A 19348-nucleotide genomic window follows, 5' to 3' on the forward strand; every position below is an offset into this window, starting at 1 on the left:
ACAGCATGGAGATGTTGGTAATTTGTTTTTAACAATGATTTATTGGCTCCATAAGTGAAAAACTGATGTTTAAAAATGCCATTTTTGCATTGACTCAAATTGTTCGCATGAGAGTGAAATTCAAAATGCTGTAAAAAAATTCAGTTTCTGAGATAAAATTGTGATATTTTCCAAACATGATCTACCATGACTCTAAAATTTTGTCAATTTTTTTCATGAACATTGAAAATGTATTTAGCAAGAATTTGCAAGTATGTGTTTACAATACCATTTACAGCCAAACATTTTGATACAGTGTAGGCTCAATTTTCGATAAATCAAAAATCTGTGTGGATTGTTTGTGTAGGACAGTCTGAAGATGCTCTGTAGCAAGTTTGGTGTCAATTGAGCAAAAATTGTGGGAGGAGATAGGTTTAATAAGTTATACAGTTTTTGAAAAAAAAACAGAGTGATGGACTTCATAATTTGCAATAGGTTTAAATGTACAAAACTTTGTTCCGTATTGGGGCTACATTTTGGTGAAAGTTGCTAATCTGTAGCACATATGGTTGATTTGTTGTGAATTTTCAAACTTCATCCTATAGATATCCTCTATAGTCTCTAGCCACTTATTTACTTTGGGGGCTTCCAACTTTTTCCAGTTTCTTGTTATCTGTCAGTGCTGTGATTCTTAAAATCCAAAATAAATATTCTTCTTCCTTTTGAAGGCCATTAGAACCTATTCCCAACCATGAAGTATATTTATTAAATTGCCCCAATTTCCCAAACATCTGCTCTATTGTGTGTATGACTTCTGACCAATAAATTTCTATTTTTTTTTACATGTAAAGAATATATGAGTGTGGTCCGCTTTGCCTTCCCCACATTCCCTCCAGCAGCTAGCATTATTCTGTGTATACTTGGCTAAAGTCAGTGGTGTTCTAAAATACCGTATATTCATCTTCCAAGAATATTCTTGCCAGAAGGGCAATTTTATATTGGAGAAATTATCTTTAAAACTCTGATTCCACTCATCGTCTGTAATAGATGTTTTCAGTTCTGTCTGCCATTTATCTTTAATGTTATTTAAGTCTTCAATTCTGTATTCCTTAATTATTTGGTGCATTTGTCCAGTTATCTTTTTAAAATTATGGTTTTGATTAGCCTTTATCATATGTCTCAGAAGGGGATGGAGATCTCCAAGAGCTCTCCTTTGGACTTTTTCTTTCAAATAGTTTCTCACTTGCAAATATCGGTGGAAGTGATTCTTGTTTAAACCAAATCTATTTGCTATATTTTCAAAAGAGTCCACTGCTTCTTCCTCATACATTTGATAAAATCTTGTGAGGCCCTTACTTTCCCATTTTTTAAAAACATCATCAATACTGTTTGGAGTAAAATCTGGGTCCCAAGCTATCTCTCTTAAACAAGTGATTTCCTGTTCCTTAACTTTGGTTCTTTTACATATTCTTCTTTTACATATTCTTCTCCAGATTTTAAATGTGTTATGTACAGAGTAACTTTGTGTTTTAATCTGTGGTTTTTTTAGAGTCTGAGAAAATCAAAGTACTGCATGATTCAACCATATTAAACTTGATGAGTTTCCATTTGGGTCTCATCTCATTATTCATCCACATTAAAATTGGTTTAACCTGTGCTGAGTAATAGTAATTAATTAAACTTGTAATGCAAGTCCCTCTCTTTCTTTTTTTTGTTGCAGGATTTTGAGTTTCACTCTTGGCTTCTTTTCATCCCATAAAAATGTTCTAAGCAGCCCATCCCAAACATTAAAACATGTGGGTGGTATATACTACATAGGCAAATTCTGAAATAAGAACAAAAAACGTGGCAAAATATTCATTTTAATGGTATTTATCTCTTCCAATAATGTGAGAGGTAAGATTTTCCACCTATTCAGATCTTGCTTTACCAAATTCTCCAGATTCCCGAAATTACAATGATATAGTAAATCTAAATTATTGGGTATAATAACTCCTAGATACCTCACTTTATTCTGGTCCCATCTAAAATCAAACTGTTTTTTTAAAGTCTCTCTCCAAATGGGTACCAATTTCCATAGCTTCAGTTATATTTAAATTTAACTTAGAACCGGACATTACTCCATAGTTTCTAACTTCATCTAGTAACGCTGGCAATATGTCTGTGAGGTACACTATAATATCATTCGTGTACATTGCTAATTTCTGTTCATCTTCTTTAATTTTAAGACCCTTTATCCTCTTATTTATCCTAATCCTCTCCGCTAATGGTTCTATATATAAAGCGAATAATTGTGGGGATAATGGGTCTCCCTGTCTTGTTCTTCTTTTTAAATTAAAAGTCTTAGAAAGGATCCCATTGACTCTAACTCTTGCTATTGGTTCTTTATACATATTCTTCATCAAATTAATAAAAGTTTGGTGGCATCTAGCGTCAATGTTAGCATTTGTTGTTTTGTTTTTACTGTATAGTCGATGACATTAAAAGCACTAGCCATATACAATGTGTAACTGCTTAAAGGAGGGAACTCAAAAAGGCGACTCAATAAAATAGCTTACATTAGTTTTATTTTAAAAGGCCCGGAAGCAGTTTGCTGTTGCTTGCCACTGACAAAAAGCGGTCTGACAGGAACCACTCTACCACTTCGTATTTCATCGCAATTTGTCGGAGAACACTGAGCACATGAACGTGTTCGCATAGGATGGCGTGTAAATAGCATGCCAGTTTTTATATAGCAAAATTAATCCTCATTATAACTGACAAACTAAACATCATAAACATTCACTGAACGAAGATTATGAAAATAGAATGTACATTTCTCACTAGAAATGTTAACAAAATGCATTTTGATGCTGGAACTATCTTAAAATATCCACTTTCCACTGAGAATAAAAGGGATGTTTATAACTAAAAAAACCTTTCACTACTCTCTATCGACAAACTACTAACACTCTCTGCTGTTTCCTTCCTTCCTCCTGCTGTCTTCGTTGGTTTATTTATACACACGAAATGCGTTCTCTGGCTGGCTGGATTGTCCGCTCGGGCTGCCTTACATACATGGTGGCGCAACATGGCAACCTCTCTAAAGCAAGGCCCTTGCTATATATATATATATATATATATATATATATATATATATATATGTATGTATATGTATGTATATATATATATATATATATATATATATATATATATATATATGTATGTATATATATATATATATATATATATATATATATATATATATATATATATAAGCATAATTATAAGGCAATGAAAACCAAACAAATTTTTATTTTGAATTTATTGACTGAATCAACTGACATGATTTATTTTTCTCTCTTTGAGGTTATCAGTCTAATGCTCAAACTTTTCATTACTTGAGCAAGAAAATGAGCAGAGTTGAGCGTCCTCTGTTGTTGTCTATAGATCAAGTTCAGGCAGGCATTGAGGCTGAAACCCAACAGTAACTCGACAGTTGATAACCATATCCTGTGACAGTGAAGACGGAGGGCTCTAGTTTGGCAGACCGGGCGAGGCGGGGGCGCAGCGCACCTGCGCTTCGCCAACTGGGTGTGGCCAGGCGGATTTTGCAAGTTTGGCACACCGTGCGCCTGGCGCAGCTACTCCTCTTTCCCATCTCTGTCCCTCCTACCTGCGCAAGTCGGAAAGAGGGAGGAGAGAAGGCGTGGAGTGGGTTTTACACACATCACACCAATCAAATGAGCCCCTCTCCTCGCCTTTAAATGTGCCGCGCGAAGGCGTAATGAGAGTTTACTCAATTCGCCATGGCAGAAGAGAGCAGTAGCGTCAGACAGCCAAACTTCTCCCTGGAGGAAACTGATGTTTTTCCACGAGGTCCAAGCTCGCAGTGTCCGAATATATGGAACTGCGAGCAGACCTCCACAGGCTGATGATGCAAAGGTGGCCTGGGAGGAGGTCACCACAATTGTAAATCAATGTTGCGTCTCTCTCGTGCGCACGCGCTCTCTCTTTCTCTCTCGCAGTCTCACTGTGTTTCTTTTCTTTTGACTTTTCTAAGATGACAGATGCTGAATATATACTCCCTATCTGATGCTGTGGCTGTTTGTTGTTGGCTGAGAGGGATGTGAACTCATTAGTTTGTAGCTGTGTTAATCAAATCAGGTTGGGTTTCCATTACGCGTGCCAAACGTGCCAAATGGTGCCAATCCCCTTTGATCTGACATCAGATGTGACGGGACAGTTGATATAGAAATAGATTTATGTGCTGATTGCAGATAGTTGCATTGAATAGTGGTTTTGTGGGTATTTATTGCATTGTTAATGTGCCTGATATTCTGGAAACCTGCCTGTGAGATTTTGGTGACGTGTGCGCACTGTCCGCCGGTCAGCCAAACTTTGGCTTACACCGGCTGCGCTCCACCTGCGCTGACAGTAGACCTGGTTTCAGCTGGCGAGCTTTTTGGCGCACCTTCGGCGAAGCCTTTTGGCACGAAACTGTCACTGGGCCGAGCTGGATCTGTCGACACCTCCCCCTGCTGCGCTGCCACACCCATTTCAGCGCACCTCGGTCTGCCAAACTACCAAACTGAGTGTGCCTCGGGTTGCGCTGCTCGAAACTAGCTCTGCGCGGGGTTCGCCACCCTGCGCTGCGCTGGGAAACTAGAGCCTGGAGGGATTAAAGGCCCAAAGTGTGTCAGAAGAGAACTGTCAACGTGAATGGGATAAACTACAAACTATACTGACTGTGTTTACTTGTCATCACAAAATAGCAAAGAAAGTCTTTGGAAAGTCAGTGAAGCAACTAAAGCAGCCTTGTCTAAAAGTGCTGTTACCAAAGTGGCAAACTTCCTAAGCAGAGGAGCCCAGACTATGACTGAGACTGAGCTACGAAAGTTCAAAAGGCTCACTCCTGAGGCTAGGAGTGTAAGCGATGCAAATGATGAATACAGGGCTGGTCTGCTGGCAGATATTGAGGCCGATATTGCTGATGGTGAGGGAGCAGAGCTTAACGAGAAGCAGGAAACTGACCTGGACAAAACAATTACTGACTGTGAGACAAGATTGGATGAGTTCAGGAAAATAGTGCAAACTATCCTACAGACCAGAAATGGAGAGGATGAGCTGACGGCTGCAATCCAGGAAGCTGAGAGGTTGATCTTAGATAGAGTAATTATTTAACAATTATTACAAATATGATTTAAAAATAATATAAATATGATATAAAACAAAGCATTAATGTTTGTCAAAAAAGCAATAAATACATTGAAGAAATATCTGCTACAGCATGAAATTGATTATATGAGCAATAGTATTTGACATTGAAAATATGATATTTTGATTTAATCATTAATCATCTGATTGAAATTCAGTCGTTTGTGTTATTTGTGTTGTTTGTGTCACTACGTGGATTTATTGATTGAATCAACTGACATGAATTATTTTTCTCTCTTTGAGGTTATCAACTTCATGTTTAAACTTTTCATCATTTCAATAAATGAGGAAAATGAGCGCAGTTTGTCCAGTGTCCTCTATTGTTGTCTATGCCAGGTCGAGCTAGGCAGGCATTGAGGCTGAAACCCAACAGTAACTCAACAGTAAGAAATCTGGAAATAATGAGAAATGGCGTCACACTTATCCAGAGCCCACAGTGACACCTTCATAATCTTTGTTTTGTCAAACAACAGTTAAAATCTCAACATTATTCAAAATACATTCTAAATCCTCACATTTTTGAAGCTGGAACCATGAAATAGTTTTGCATTAAAAAGGACTAATGATTCTGAATTAATATCCTGTCAGTTCATTAACTGACTCATAATTTCAGCTGTACCTGTATGTTTTCATATGTTTTGTGTGCAGAAAGCTTCATTTGGAAAGTAACTTGTAACTGAAGCTGTCAAATGAATGTAGTGGAGCAGAGGTGGTGGCATGAGAAGAAAAGATTCAGATCCGTAATTACAGTACCTGAGTAAATGTACTTTGTTACATTCCACCACTGGGTGCAGCTTATCTTAACTTTGTGAGTTTCTGAGTATGACTTGACTTAAGACTTGCTTCATCTGACCAATGATTTGACTCTGCTTGCTTGACTTATAGCAAGGACTCAACTTGCTTGAGACGTGAAGGTGAAGATTTGAGACTTGCCCGTAACTTACACAAGTGTGACTTACTCCCACCTCTGGTAGAGACTGACCCTGCTGGACATGCTGTGCACTACAACACATCGAGTCAACACAGCATCTTCCTATCATCTTAGTAGAATCAATCAATCAATCAATTTTATTTATAAAGCCCAATATCACAAATAACAATCTACCTCAGAGGGCTTTACAGCAAAAACCTCCCACCAAAAAACCTTTAACGGGGGAAAAAAATGGTAGAAACCTCTATGGAGCTATATTTGTTTCTTTATTTTTCAGAGTACAGAGTAGGTTTTGCAATCAAAAAAAATTTGAGAGCAAAAGTATCAATATTGCAATCAAAAAGTGTTTTATTTCAAGTAAAAAATGATTGATTAAAAAATGCAAATCCAAAAGTTTTGTTTGCAAATCCGAAAGTTTTGTTTGCGAGTCATTTTTTTGCGAGTCATTTTTTTTCGTTTGCAAGTCAAAAAGTTTTGCAAGTCAAAAGTTGAACCTGGTGGGCGGGGCCTAAACTGAAAGCTGTATGACAGTCTCTATTGGCCAGTCTCAATCCAAATGATGGCTTGCAAAGCATTTTTTTCTTCTTCTTCTCTCGGTTGGCGAATTGCAAACAATTTAAAGGTGCATACCGCCACCTACTGTACAAGAGTGTGCAACATCATGTCATTTAGCCTGTTTCTTAAATTCTGCTCATCAGCCTAGTACGCTTGCAAAGCAACATGGGAGTTCTGTAGTTCTGTAGTCAGAGTCAATACCAGAATAGGGAAGTGCGGAAAATAAACACAACCCGATCCACAAAAATACCGCAACCTAATTCAACAGCAGAGGCGCCTGAACAACCAACTACACTACCACAAAAGCAGCGACGGGCCTGCCAACGGAAATCCAAGGATCCAGAACCTCCGTTGGCAGGCCCATCGTTGCTTTTGTGGTAGTGTAGTTGGGGTAGCTAGCAACAGGAGCAGCCTCCTTCATTGGTCGTTAGGTCGAGCAGCTGGATATGCCATAGTTAGTGTGACATATAGGGTATTTATGTGTATCTGCCCACTCAATTGTGACATTATTTTATGCATATGATATCGATTTTGTATCTTTACAGATACCACACATATACCCCCCATTCAATTTAAAGCATAACTGATTTGAGTAAAGTATCAGTAGTGTACCCTAAATAGATCATTTGTTTATATAGTTTATATTGTGCTTCGTGATATTGTTTGAGGGAACTGTAACGTAAGGTAACTGCATACGAGTGGATGCAACCGTCACTAATGCTAGCGTAGTTCCTCAGGGATTTAAGCTGTTAATACTTTAATTTTGACAATCCAACCTGTGCCAACACATTAGCTAAGGTTGTAAGGACTGTAACTGTTGGTAGCTGTTGTTGATTTTGTTTAAATATGTTGAATTATAATTTTATGGGTTATTGTTTGTCGGACGATTGAGCTAAGCTAACTGACGCTAACGTCAGTTGTCACTTGTTGCCATAGCAACGATAAACATTCATACGGGCTAAGTGCAGAGTGCAGAATAAATATAGTTAAGATATATTGTATTTAACACAGGATGTGGGATTTTAGTAGTTAGTAAACTTTTAGAAAAGAGCTATTTACCGTTGCTCTGACGTCAAACAATGGAGACAGGTAATAAAATACTGCGGTTATCCTATCTACACGCAACCGCTGGCACCGGAGTCTTCCAAAAACTTCACCCTGGACTCCAGTTTTAAAGAAACGCAGTTTCGGGGGCCCGAAAGTGCGGTTGCGTTAGGCTTGTGCCGATTTCCGGTTTAACCGGTTCGGTCCGGTTTAAGAGCTCCACCCGGTTTAATTCACGTGAACCGGAAGAGAAAAAAAAAAAAAAAAAGCTTTTCACATTGGCGACATGTCAAGGGACTATATTCAACTTACCTTGCATTGTAACATGCATTATGACAACTTAATAAGGTGATGTTTGTTTATAAATGAAGTGGAGGAGCCTACAAGTGTTTTGTTTAGTTTGTCTCAGAGGCTTCAGAGGGACTCCGCAGCTCCGCTCCGCTCAGATGTCTGCTGCTGCTGCGAGAGATCAAATTTCATTGGGGCGGGAAAAAGTGCGAGGGAGTCAGCAGTCATTCAGTTTGTTGCCCTAGTGACCTGTTTCCACTGAAGAAGTTCCTGGTACTATTTGGGGGGCTGGAACTACTACAGGAACGTCCTCTTGCTCGGCCCTCTCAACCGCCGTGTCTCCACTGAGCGAGCGGAGTCGGAGGAAGGTTCCTTGGTGTCCTTCTGCATCTTCTTCTTCTTGTGTAACCTTGTGTGTATTGGCGGTTAATACAGCATTACCTCCACCTAGTGGATTGGAAGCGCATTACACCTATAATGGGCTTTTATTGGGAAAAATAGCTCAAATGGGACCCCCACTGGTAAAATTAGGTATATAATTAGATATATCAGTTCGGTTAGATATTTGGTTTTAAATCAAACCGGTTGGAAAATTTTCAAACTGGCACAAGCCTAGGTTGCGTGTTGCCAAACAGCCAAATCGCATTGAATAATACACAGAAGTACACAGGTCTGTGTGGACGAGGCCTAATAATAGCAAGAATGTTTTATTTGAACTGGTGCATGTGGATTGCTTTTGTTTAGCCAGGGCAGAGCTATTCGACGGCGCAATGGTCAGTACGGTCAGTGCCCCGAAGTGTAGTAGTAATGCCGACTGTCGAGCATTTCCGGTGGGAGAGAGGGAATCGTGGGTGTAGCCACGTCAAACCCACCAATAGAAACTCTTCTCTCATCCATCAGTGTAGGTCCCGCCCATTAAGTGCAGTTGAACTTGCAAGCAAAGAGGACTGATCTGCAAGCAAAACTTTTTATGTCGCAAGCAAAGAGGACTGATGTGCAAGCAAAACGTTAACTCGCAAGCAAAGAGGACTGATATGATAACAGCAGCAGCAGGAGGCATCCGGCAGGACCACGGCAACAGCACAACCACAAACGTCACACTATCCAGGCACTGCTGCGATTTAAGTTAATCTGCGAGACAGTGGAGCACAAAGGCTCCAGAGAAGAAGCCAAGTTAGTGGCATGCAGTACGGCCGAGTTAGCGAGATGCAGTAACAGGACATGAGTGTTAGCAAAGGAGAGAGAGAGAGAGAGAGAGAGAGAGAGAGAGAGAAGAAGAGAAGGTGCTTAATGTATTATAGGAGGTCCCCCGGCAGACTAGGCCTAAGTCAGCCTAACCAGGGGCTGGTACAAGGCAAGCCTGAGCCAGCCCTAACTACAGTATAAGCTTTATCAAAGAGGAAAGTCTTAAGTCTGGTCTTAAATGTGGAGATGTTGTCTGCCTCCTGGACCGCAACAGGAATATGATTCCACAGGAGAGGAGCCTGATAGTACTACTTTTGGTAACTTTAGGGACCACGAGTAAACCTGCTTTCTCAGACCGCAGTGTTCTGGTGGGATAATATGGCACTATGAGCTCTCTAAGATATGACAGAGCCTGACCATTTAGAGTTTTATAAGTTAGGAGTAATTCAATTCTGGATTTTACAGGGAGCCACTGACAGAAATTAAGAGGTGAGAAATGTGTTCTCACCTCTTAATTTCTGTCAGTGCATGTGCCACTGCATTCTGAATTAGCTGGAGAGTTTTTACCTGATAATAGGGAATTACAGTAATCCAGCCTAGAGTTAACAAAAGCGTGGACCAATTTTTCTGCATCTCTTCGGGTCAGGATAGACCTAACATTCGCAATGTTACGCAGATGAAAAAATGCAGTCCGTGAGGTTTGTTTTAAATGGGAATTAAAAGACAAATCTTGGTCAAATATTACTCCGAGTTTTCTTGCGGTAGTGCTAGAGGCCAGAGCAATGCCATCCAGAGAAACTATGTCATCAGATAAAGAGTCTCTGAGGTGATTGGGGCCAAGAACAATAACTTCAGTTTTGTCTGAATTTAACATCAGGAAATTGGAGGTCATCCAGGTTTTTATGTCTTTAAGGCAATTTTGAAGTTTAGTTAATTGATCAGTTTCTTCTGGCTTCACTGATAAATACAATTGTGTACCATCCGCATAACAATGGAAATTTACAGAGTGATTTCTAATGATTTTACCTAAGGGAAGCATATATAGAGTGAATAGGATTGGTCCGAGCACAGAACCTTTTGTCCAAAACAAACTTTAGTACATAAGGATGATTAATCATTAACATGAACAAACTGAAAATGATCAGATAAATAAGATTTAAACCAGCTTAGTGCAGAACCTTTTAGGCCAATTAAATGTTCCAGTCTCTGTAGCAGAATTTGATGGTCAATTGTGTCAAATGCCGCACTAAGATCTAATAAAACAAGTACAGAGACGAGTCCGTTGTCTGAAGCAATCAGAAGATCATTTGTAATTTTAACTAGTGCTGTCTCAGTGCTATGATGCACTTTAAATCCTGACTGAAATTCCTCAAATAAATTATCATCATGGAGAAAGTCACACAGCTGGTCTGTGACTACTTTCTCAAGGACCTTTGAAAGACAGGGAAGATTAGATTTTGGTCTATAGTTGGCTAACACCTCTGGATCAAGGGTGGGCTTTTTTAGAAGATATGTGTGTATAATGACAGTAGAAGTATGATTAATGATAACAGCAGCAGTAGGAGGCATCAGGCAGGACCACGGCAGCAGCACAGCCACACACGTCACACCATCCAAGCACAGCTGCGATATAAGTTAACCTGTGGGACAGTGGAGCACAAAGGCAAGAGAAGGGCATGTATTTTTGATGGTAACGAAAATCATACCTTTGGGATTTCTAAATACCAGGAGCGCTGGAGCGCACAGGAATGACGTTCCACCACATTTTTTCTCCAAGTGAGGATTAGAATATATGCAGAAGAGGCTGAGATGCAGCTGCTGGACAGAGCCACAATCTGTTGAGAGACCAGTAACAAGGAAAATGAATGGGCATAGTTAGATAGAACACATCAGTAAGCATCACATAATGTGTGTTTTTTAATTTGGTGGAAGGATTTTTCAAAGTTAAAACAACAAAGATTTTATAGTGGGATTTACAGTGCCTGCCCCATTGAGTCCAATAGAACTGACAACAAAGTCTGGCTCCTCTAGAACCCTGTCACTGACATCTTGACCATACCTTCTTTTATATTTTCGTTGGTGTCTGACAGGGAGTAAACAGGAACGAAAGCTGTTGCCCTCACAACAGAATTGCAATGGGAAAGTCTATATATCTGCACATTAAACATTAAGATGAAAAATGGAAATTGAATGCAGACTGTGTTGAGGTATTACTGTGATCCCTCTGCATGCTCTTACTAATGCTTTCTCCTCCATCTGCCTTTAGTGCAGCCTCTCATGGCTTTTCACTTCTTTTCCCACTTTCTCTTTTCATCATTTTCCATCCATTTTGTCTGTTTGTCGTTACCTCTCCATTAGTGCTTGCTCTTTAATTATGTCTTCTCTGTCTGCTCTCTCCCTTATTTGTTCTCTGTCATCTGTTATGTCATATCATATTTTGGTGTCTTTCCTTTCCTTTCCACCTTCTGTTGGTCCTGTCCCTGTTTCCTTCCCCTTTCTTTTCCTTTCTCACATAATTTCATCATTGTTCTATCCTTTCAAATTGCTTGTCCAATTTTCATCTAGGGCAGTGGTTGGGTTAAAGGCAGCCCAGTGGCACTGAGCTCCAGTTCGAGCACGCCAAGCCACGGACGTCGGCAGCTCCCCCAGACCCCCCTCACCCCACGGCCCGGGGTAGCCTACAAGACTGCCAATTCATCCCCTTTGCACTTCATTTCCAGCCAGGCCTCTCTAAGTCCTGGTCGGCTGAGCCGTGGCCTGTCGGAGCACAACGCCCTCCAGCATAGTGGCTCCCACCACCTTCCCTGCCCCGTCAGTCGTATCAGTTCCGAGCCCTTCCTGGGCCAGAGCCACAGCGAGGCCCTGGGCAGCCTCTATGGCAGCCTCACGGACCAGCTGGACATCTATCAGGATGCGACATCACTGTCGCCCAGTACCCGTGCCGGACGCTTATCTCGGACCGCACTGCCTCGCATGATGGGAGCCCTGCTTCCTGCTCCGCAGCAGAACCTTGTGGTGCCCAACGGGTACCACTTCAGCTCTGGGGGTAGCACCAGCCTAGGCTCTGGCATCAGGGCACCCAGGTATTACCAGGAGGCAGAGGAGGATGAATGGTGCTAGCATGGCTTTAAAACAATCTTTTTAATGTATTTTTTAGGAATTGTGATGAGTTCATTTTCTTTGAAGGCTTTAGTTTATATTGTCGCTATGTGTGTTTAATGCTGTAGTTTAATCCAATCTTAGAGAGGTTAGGGAGAAAATCGGAGTAGGGAAAAAGTTTGAAGTAGGTAATATTTGAATGTGAAGAAAAAAGTTTCATCTTTATCAAAGGGCACATAGCATTATGAGACAGGATTAGACTTTCTGCCAATACCAGATGTCGTACAGTAGCTGTCCTAGATTTGCCTTGACTTCAGTGTTTTGTTGGCAGCACCATATTGATCCTTAAACAGAACTTCATTCACACAACACAACACAACTATCAGACCTGCTATGTGTCATTCATGAGTCCAGCCTGTCTTCCAGAAAAAAAACATTCATGTAAAGACTAGTGATGTATTGTGGTATTCCTCTTCAGGTTTATTTTTGTCTCTTGATTACTAGGGAGTAAAGTTTTTTTTTTTCCCATTAAAGCATAAAATGAGGTGCTTGCACTCTGAGGTGAAAGTAATGAAAATGATTAAAAAAATGGAGATGATGAAAATGTGAACTGAAAACTAAATATGGATGTGAAATGAAAAGCAGTGTTAAATTATCAGGTGATGTGATTAATTTAAAGTTGATTTGATTAGAAGAGTTGTCATATATAATAAAAAAAAAGGTTTCATCATTTTCTCTGTCTTACAGTCATCATTCTCAACACAAAATTTATCATTTAAGGAAAGTGGCCTCAAGGGTGGGAGGAACAAAAAAATTAATGAAAAAAATGAAGTAATGAAATTGCTCATGAATTAATAATGGGAGTGATGTATGTGAACTGAAAAAAGAGTGATAAAATATCAATTGATTTATTACATTTCTTTGAAGCAGTCTGGGCTGTGTAACTGCTACTGTAATTCACAGCACCATGCTGATATTTATCATTTACAGCAAACAATGTTTGTTACTTCCATCCTAAATGTCAAGGTTTTGGCTCTTAATTTGCAGGCCTGGCCAGGGCCCATATTCAGAAAGATTCTCAGAGTCCTCTCAGAGAGCTCCTAACTTAGCCTAAAAATTCCTAGCAAGGAATCTTAGCTTAAGAGTGATTCAGGAAGTTTCTGAGAGCAACTCTGAGCAAGGAGGAGACAGAAACTTTTATCTTAGTGAGGAGGTGTGGTTGACCCCGTTGCTAGGTATGACACAGTCTTCTAAAAGCTGTGATTGGTTGTTACAAAAAGGAAAAAAACAAATGCGCTCCTAGTAATGAATGGACAGTGAAATCAACCGATCATAGAACTTAGACTGTATTAAGAAATGTGTAATCATGAAAATAATTTTATGTCATGATGATGAAACTCAGCAAAATTAAATTAATTGTTACACAGCTTCAAAATGTTTGAACGTACCTCATTAACATGCCGATTATTATATTTATTTGCTTATTGTTATGTTTACTCGCCATGCTGGTAATTTTACTACTTAATCTATTTGATATTAATGGTGGACGCAGACTCAGCTGTCAGCAATTACTGTGATTGCTGGCCTCCTTGTAAAAAGCAGTTTGATTTGGCAGAATGACCAAAACAATGAACGAAATGGAGGAAAAAAGAACAAGAAAGCTGAACTGGACAGTAGAGCAGTGCCTGCTGTTGGCGCAGCTCGTGGAGGAGAACAAAGGAGTTTTAAGAGGGAAATTCGGTCCCGGGATCACGGCACAAGGAAGAGGCAGACTTGGGAGCGTATTGCCCGACAAATCAATGCGTCGTTCCCTCTCCTTTTACGCACAAGCGATGAGTGTGAGAAGTGCTGGTATGTGCTGCAATCCAAAGCGGGCGTTATTGCATTACTATGCTGGGTGGGAAAAGTAAGCTCATCCCTGATGAGGTCAACCACAAACATTATCCCTGCCTGATCAAGTCGGTAGCGTCTTATTAAATCACTGTCGTTCAATATACGGAGAATATCTCTCCTTCCTCTCTGTCTTTCCGCCATCTTCTCTGTTTAAGACACTCTTAGGCTTCTTAAAAGTCCTCCTCCCTCCTCTTAACAGTTTTTCACCTTAGGAGCTCTCTTAAGGCCTAAGATGCTTTGTGAATAACTTTTATCTTCCCAAGGGAAAATTCTAAGAAAAATCTTAGAATTCGAGGAATTCTAAGATTTTTCTTATAATGACGTCACTAAGAGCTATTTTTAGTCTTAGGATTCTTTGTGAATACGGGCCCTGGTCATTAGCTCTGATCTAAACATGGCAACCAAAAACTCAGTCAGTATGCATGCTTTTTCATGACGTTTTGGGTGGAAGTAGCAAAACTTGCTTGCCATAAACGATAAATGTCAGTTGGGTATTGTGAATGATAAATGGCAGAGTCACACAGCCCAGTTGATCAGAGCATTATTGTTACAAATAAAATGTCATAAAGTGAATCAAATCAATTTACAATTGATCTTTTTTTCATGCACATAGATTTCATCACTTCCATTTGTTTTCATTTATTTTTTGTTACTTACTGTTTGTTTGTTCTGTTACCCTAAAATGATAAATGGTAAATTTGTCTTGTGAATGAAGACTGTCAGACAGAGAAAATGATTAAACATGGTTCTATTTAATTGGATCAGATTTTATCACTATTTTTTATTTCACATCCATTTTCACTTCAAATGCATCTTTATTAATTAATTTTTTTGGACTGTAAAAAAATGAAGCCAAAATATCCTGGACACTGCCGCTTTCATCTTGTGCTAGTGACATCATTTTGAGCCATATTTTGCACACTAGTGATTGGTGGGTGGAGCGGCAGTATTGAGGTCCCACCCATACATAATTTGCGACTTAATCGCGAGTCAGTTCAAGCTGCCAATCATGACACCATACCCCCTTTTCATAGTATCAAATAACTTATCAAAACCAAACTTATCAGACAAATAATGACTTGAACAAATATCAGCATGATAAGAACTGCCTAAACTGACAGAAACCATCTTTGGGAAAAAATGAATTTGATGTGTGCTTTAATTTTTTTAGTTTGGCCCGTGTTCCGATCAGCTTTCATGGAGATTGTGGGCTTAATGACCTGTACTGCAGCCAGCCAGCAGGGGGCACTCAAGATGTTTTGGCTTCACTGTAGGGAGCTGACATTTTCTCCATCTTGATGTAGGATACAGTCTGTGCTTCCAGCTATCTTATTACACTGTGTATGCTGCTTTGCTCTAAACGTTATTTGGGATAGTTTGTGCATTTGACTATTTGGATTAATTTTGATAATAGCAATTAATTTTCAAAGACTTAAAACTGCATTATTTTTTCTCTGTTATTTGGGGATAGCAAAACATCCTTTAAATACAACATTGACATTATAAGGTTGATAAGCTTAACATGTTAGCAAACAGTTGCTTAATTCACCAACAGCAGACAGAAAGCAACATAAAGCAACTTAATTTGGAGTTGTGCCTCTGACCACCTGAGAATGTGAGAATGAGAATGTCTCTGCTAACTGCTCCACTAATTTCAGTAGCTTAACTCTTACATTGTCTGTTTGCTGTTTGGTGATGAGCAGGTAGTGTACAGTTTATCAGAGCTGAAAGATGCTAAAATTCAGCTGCAGAGTTGGTGGTAATTCTTAGTAGGTTTGTCGCACCTGTCACATGACATGTACCTTTTTCTCCATTATGCATAAGAATATTGATTATTGCAGCTTTAAAGGGGAACTAATGGATCAAACCGATCTACTTTTGTCTAAATGAGTGATAGGATGTTCAATATTTGACACATACACGGATGCAGAGTTCATTGAAATTGAAAAGCGGACGAGGAGAGAGAGGGAGCAGTGTTACTTCGGTAGCACATATACTAAAATTGCAACAGGCAGAGGAACATGTCCGAATCCAGCTAAAGGTAAACACAGACGTTCATTTCTCCTTTCCGTTATGTTGTTGGATAATTATACTAACAATCCGAGCCTATCTGTGTGAATAAAAATGCACTTTTAGTGGACGTATTTTGATGTTGTTTGACGCTGTCTGAGTGCCCTATTATTTAATATAGCGCGCGCTCACAGGCTGCAGGCAGGTCAGCCTTAGTCTCGCCACCAGACAATCAGAGATCTCCGTGATAGTCTGGGGACACTCCTTTCTAAAGTGTGTTTAACACACCGGAGAAAACGGCCGGCAAGGCCTTATCTCGTCCGCAAGGAAACAAACACACAGAGAGCTTGAAAATGGATGCCGAGAGATTTAACTCGGTTTTATCAAACGTGTGCTCAGTCCACAAAATTGTGGAAATGAAGGACTTACAGCAACTTTGTTTGAAACTTTTAACGCAGTCAGACTATGTTTACGAGCACAAGAGTTCAGCAAGCCACCGAAGGACCGCCCTGCGGATTTACTATTGGTTCTGCAACGTAGGGAGTTTTTTTTTTTAAACTCTGAAATTGTATCCACCCATCTAAACACAAAATCAGGGAGAAAGACGTAAGTCTTTAGTTAAGCAAAGCGTGTAAAGACTGACTTGTGAGTCTAGGTCAGCCTTAGCTTCGTACTGGAGAAATGTTAAATATTGAACATCCTATCACTCATTTAGACAAAAGTAGATTGGAAAATAGGGCCCAGGCTGAAAAAATCATTAGTTCCCCTTTAATGTTACATTCTAACAGCTAATTATTAGCTCAATGTACCGAATAACAGGCCATTTTATTCTGAAGCTGTATGTAAATTTAGTTATTGATTCTAACAGAAGCTGAAGGTTTGGAGAGTGTTTGAGAGTCAGTATGGCAAATTAAACAGGAAGTGATGGCACAGGACCAAAACAGGTCATTAGTTCAGTGAAACGATAGTTTGAAATGTTGGAAAACCTCCAAGACATGACACTGTACAAACAGCTGTGTCTTTAGTTTAGGACTCTACCATTCCATGATGATGCCTAATCCTTTTTAACATTCCCTTTGTATCAGTTGAACAGATGAAGTGCTGTCATACAGACAGCGTCAATTGTTTTGTCTGTCAAACGTTTCTTGCAAACTTCAAGAGAGGAGCAACCCAAGAAGTAGGGAAAAGTACCTAACTGACTGATTTGTTTTCTACAAAAATGTCCTTGTAGATGTTTTATTTTCATTGTGTGCAGTTTTTTATATAACATGAAAAAACAAAGGTGTGGTTTATGTGAACTGCTTAAGGTTTGCCATCGTTTCAGGTCTAATGTTTATTGCAGACTTCTTTGCGAAGTTTTAAGACAAAGTGCCTATCCTTTTAGATATACTGTAGAAAAAGATATAATGTCAACTGTTTTCTAATGCATCCACACTTGACTAGATGTTTGGTTCATTCTGTATGTAGCTCTGCAGGAAATCATGTTGTACAGAAAGCCTTATCTGCAAACAGAGAAATGATATCTACAGTACGCTTAAAGAACAAGAAAGGAAACATGACCTTATGGAAGTCAGTTGTCTTTCTTGGTTTTGATAAACCTTAAAATCATGGTGTGTGTGTGTGTGTGTGTGTATGTATGTGTATGAAGTCCTATCCATATAAAAATAAACACGCGCAGCAATGTGTGTGTGCATGCGTGATTAACATAGTAAATTTTGGTACGCGTGCGTGCGCACGTACGCACATGCGTTGTTACGTGCGGATTGTATTTCACGTGTAACAAGAAGATGCGTACTGTACTTACAGATAGTGATGTTACGCTCGAGCCAGTTTGCTCGACACAGTGTCGATCTTTTGAAGCGCAAGCGTTCCAAGGCAGTGTTTCGATCCCTGCTTCGGCACGCCCACAATCACGTGACTACCAGGAGCGAGGCCTCGTTACAGGCAGTCTTGAGGCTTTTCCAGGTCTTCCACTTAGGTGCAGTTCTGACACACAGCCAGCACGTCAGTCTTCTGACTGTATGAAATGCTTCGAAGCAGTGTGTCATTCTTGAAACAGGTGTGTCAAAGTGGTTCAATGCTTCATGAAGCTTCGATTTCACCATCACTACTTACAGCGTGTGCACGTCCATTTGTCACTGTTGGAGAAATGTTGTTAAGTGTCCCAAAGAGCATGGATACCAAGAGGCGAAGCTCCGCTGAATTTTTGCCAACAGCCACTAGGGGCGCTGCCACCATTTAGGACTGTTGAGCTTGGACTGTTGCGCCCAGACAACATGCAAGACGTCAAGGAGAGAGGAGAAAAAAAGTAAAAGTAAACAGTGTAGCGCAATTAACTGCAACAACTATCAGTGGAACACCCCGCACCTGGGGCCTGTATCACGAAGCAGGATTAATGTCTTAGCGAGGTAACTTCAGGGTTAACCCTGGGTTTTCGGTCTCACGAAGCCGGTTCAGTTCTTATTGGGGTAGATCACCATGGTAACTTACTCTGAACGGCTATCCTGCTCCGGAGCAGGGTAAGTTCAGGGTTGAATCTGATCCTATAAAAAGCACCACCCACTGGCCAATCAGCTGTTCGGAAAAAAAAGACTCTGCTGACAGAAATGCAGCCCAGTCATGACGGGAAGTTTAATTAATTTGATTGATTTTGATTTGAAAGTTTATTTTGAACATTAGAAAAGAAAAGAAAGCAACAACAACAGACAATGAAAAGATTGTTCAAAAAGGAGTGGAAAGAAGTCGAAATTTCATCCCACCCCTTCATAAGAAAGAAACTGATAATTTGTGGACACTTAATAGCACCATTAATTAGTGCCAACATTTGTTTTTTTGGAGGAAATGATCCCTGTTAAAGATAATGGGCCTAATTGACAGCTTTGCTGCTGGAAATGTGGAAAGTAGCCTATCATGTCTACACTTAATGGTGTTTGAGGGATTTTCTTTTTTGTTTTTTAAAGAGGGAGACTAGGTATATTTTTGCGCAGCTGTTAATTTCTAACACAGCTCAATATCAGGATGATTGTATTCAGACTATCAATTTGGTGTTGATATGATTTAATTGTGACGTCAGCTTTAAGCTTTATTGTAGCATATATAACGTTATGACAAAGAAGACCAATTTATCAGACGCAATGATGTTAGACGATAATTGTAATACACACAATT

The 19348-nt window shown here is 39.8% G+C and overlaps 1 protein-coding gene across 6 annotated transcripts in view; it reads left to right on the forward strand.

The window, feature by feature from the left end:
• cacna1ba (calcium channel, voltage-dependent, N type, alpha 1B subunit, a) overlaps window positions 1-19128 on the forward strand; it is a 775969-nt gene extending 756841 nt beyond the window's left edge. For 5 of the 6 annotated variants that reach the window (XM_078170996.1, XM_078170991.1, XM_078170994.1 and 2 more), the window contains one exon: window positions 11744-19128. In XM_078170996.1, the coding sequence (XP_078027122.1) occupies window positions 11744-12298 (555 nt within the window). In that variant the 3' untranslated portion in view covers window positions 12299-19128. The remainder of the gene's footprint in view (window positions 1-11743) is intronic. The other variant, XM_078170995.1, reaches the window with a different exon arrangement.
• Window positions 19129-19348: the final 220 nt, after the last annotated feature.

Source organism: Epinephelus lanceolatus, chromosome 9 (assembly GCF_041903045.1).
Source record: "Epinephelus lanceolatus isolate andai-2023 chromosome 9, ASM4190304v1, whole genome shotgun sequence".
NCBI lineage: Eukaryota > Metazoa > Chordata > Actinopteri > Perciformes > Serranidae > Epinephelus > Epinephelus lanceolatus.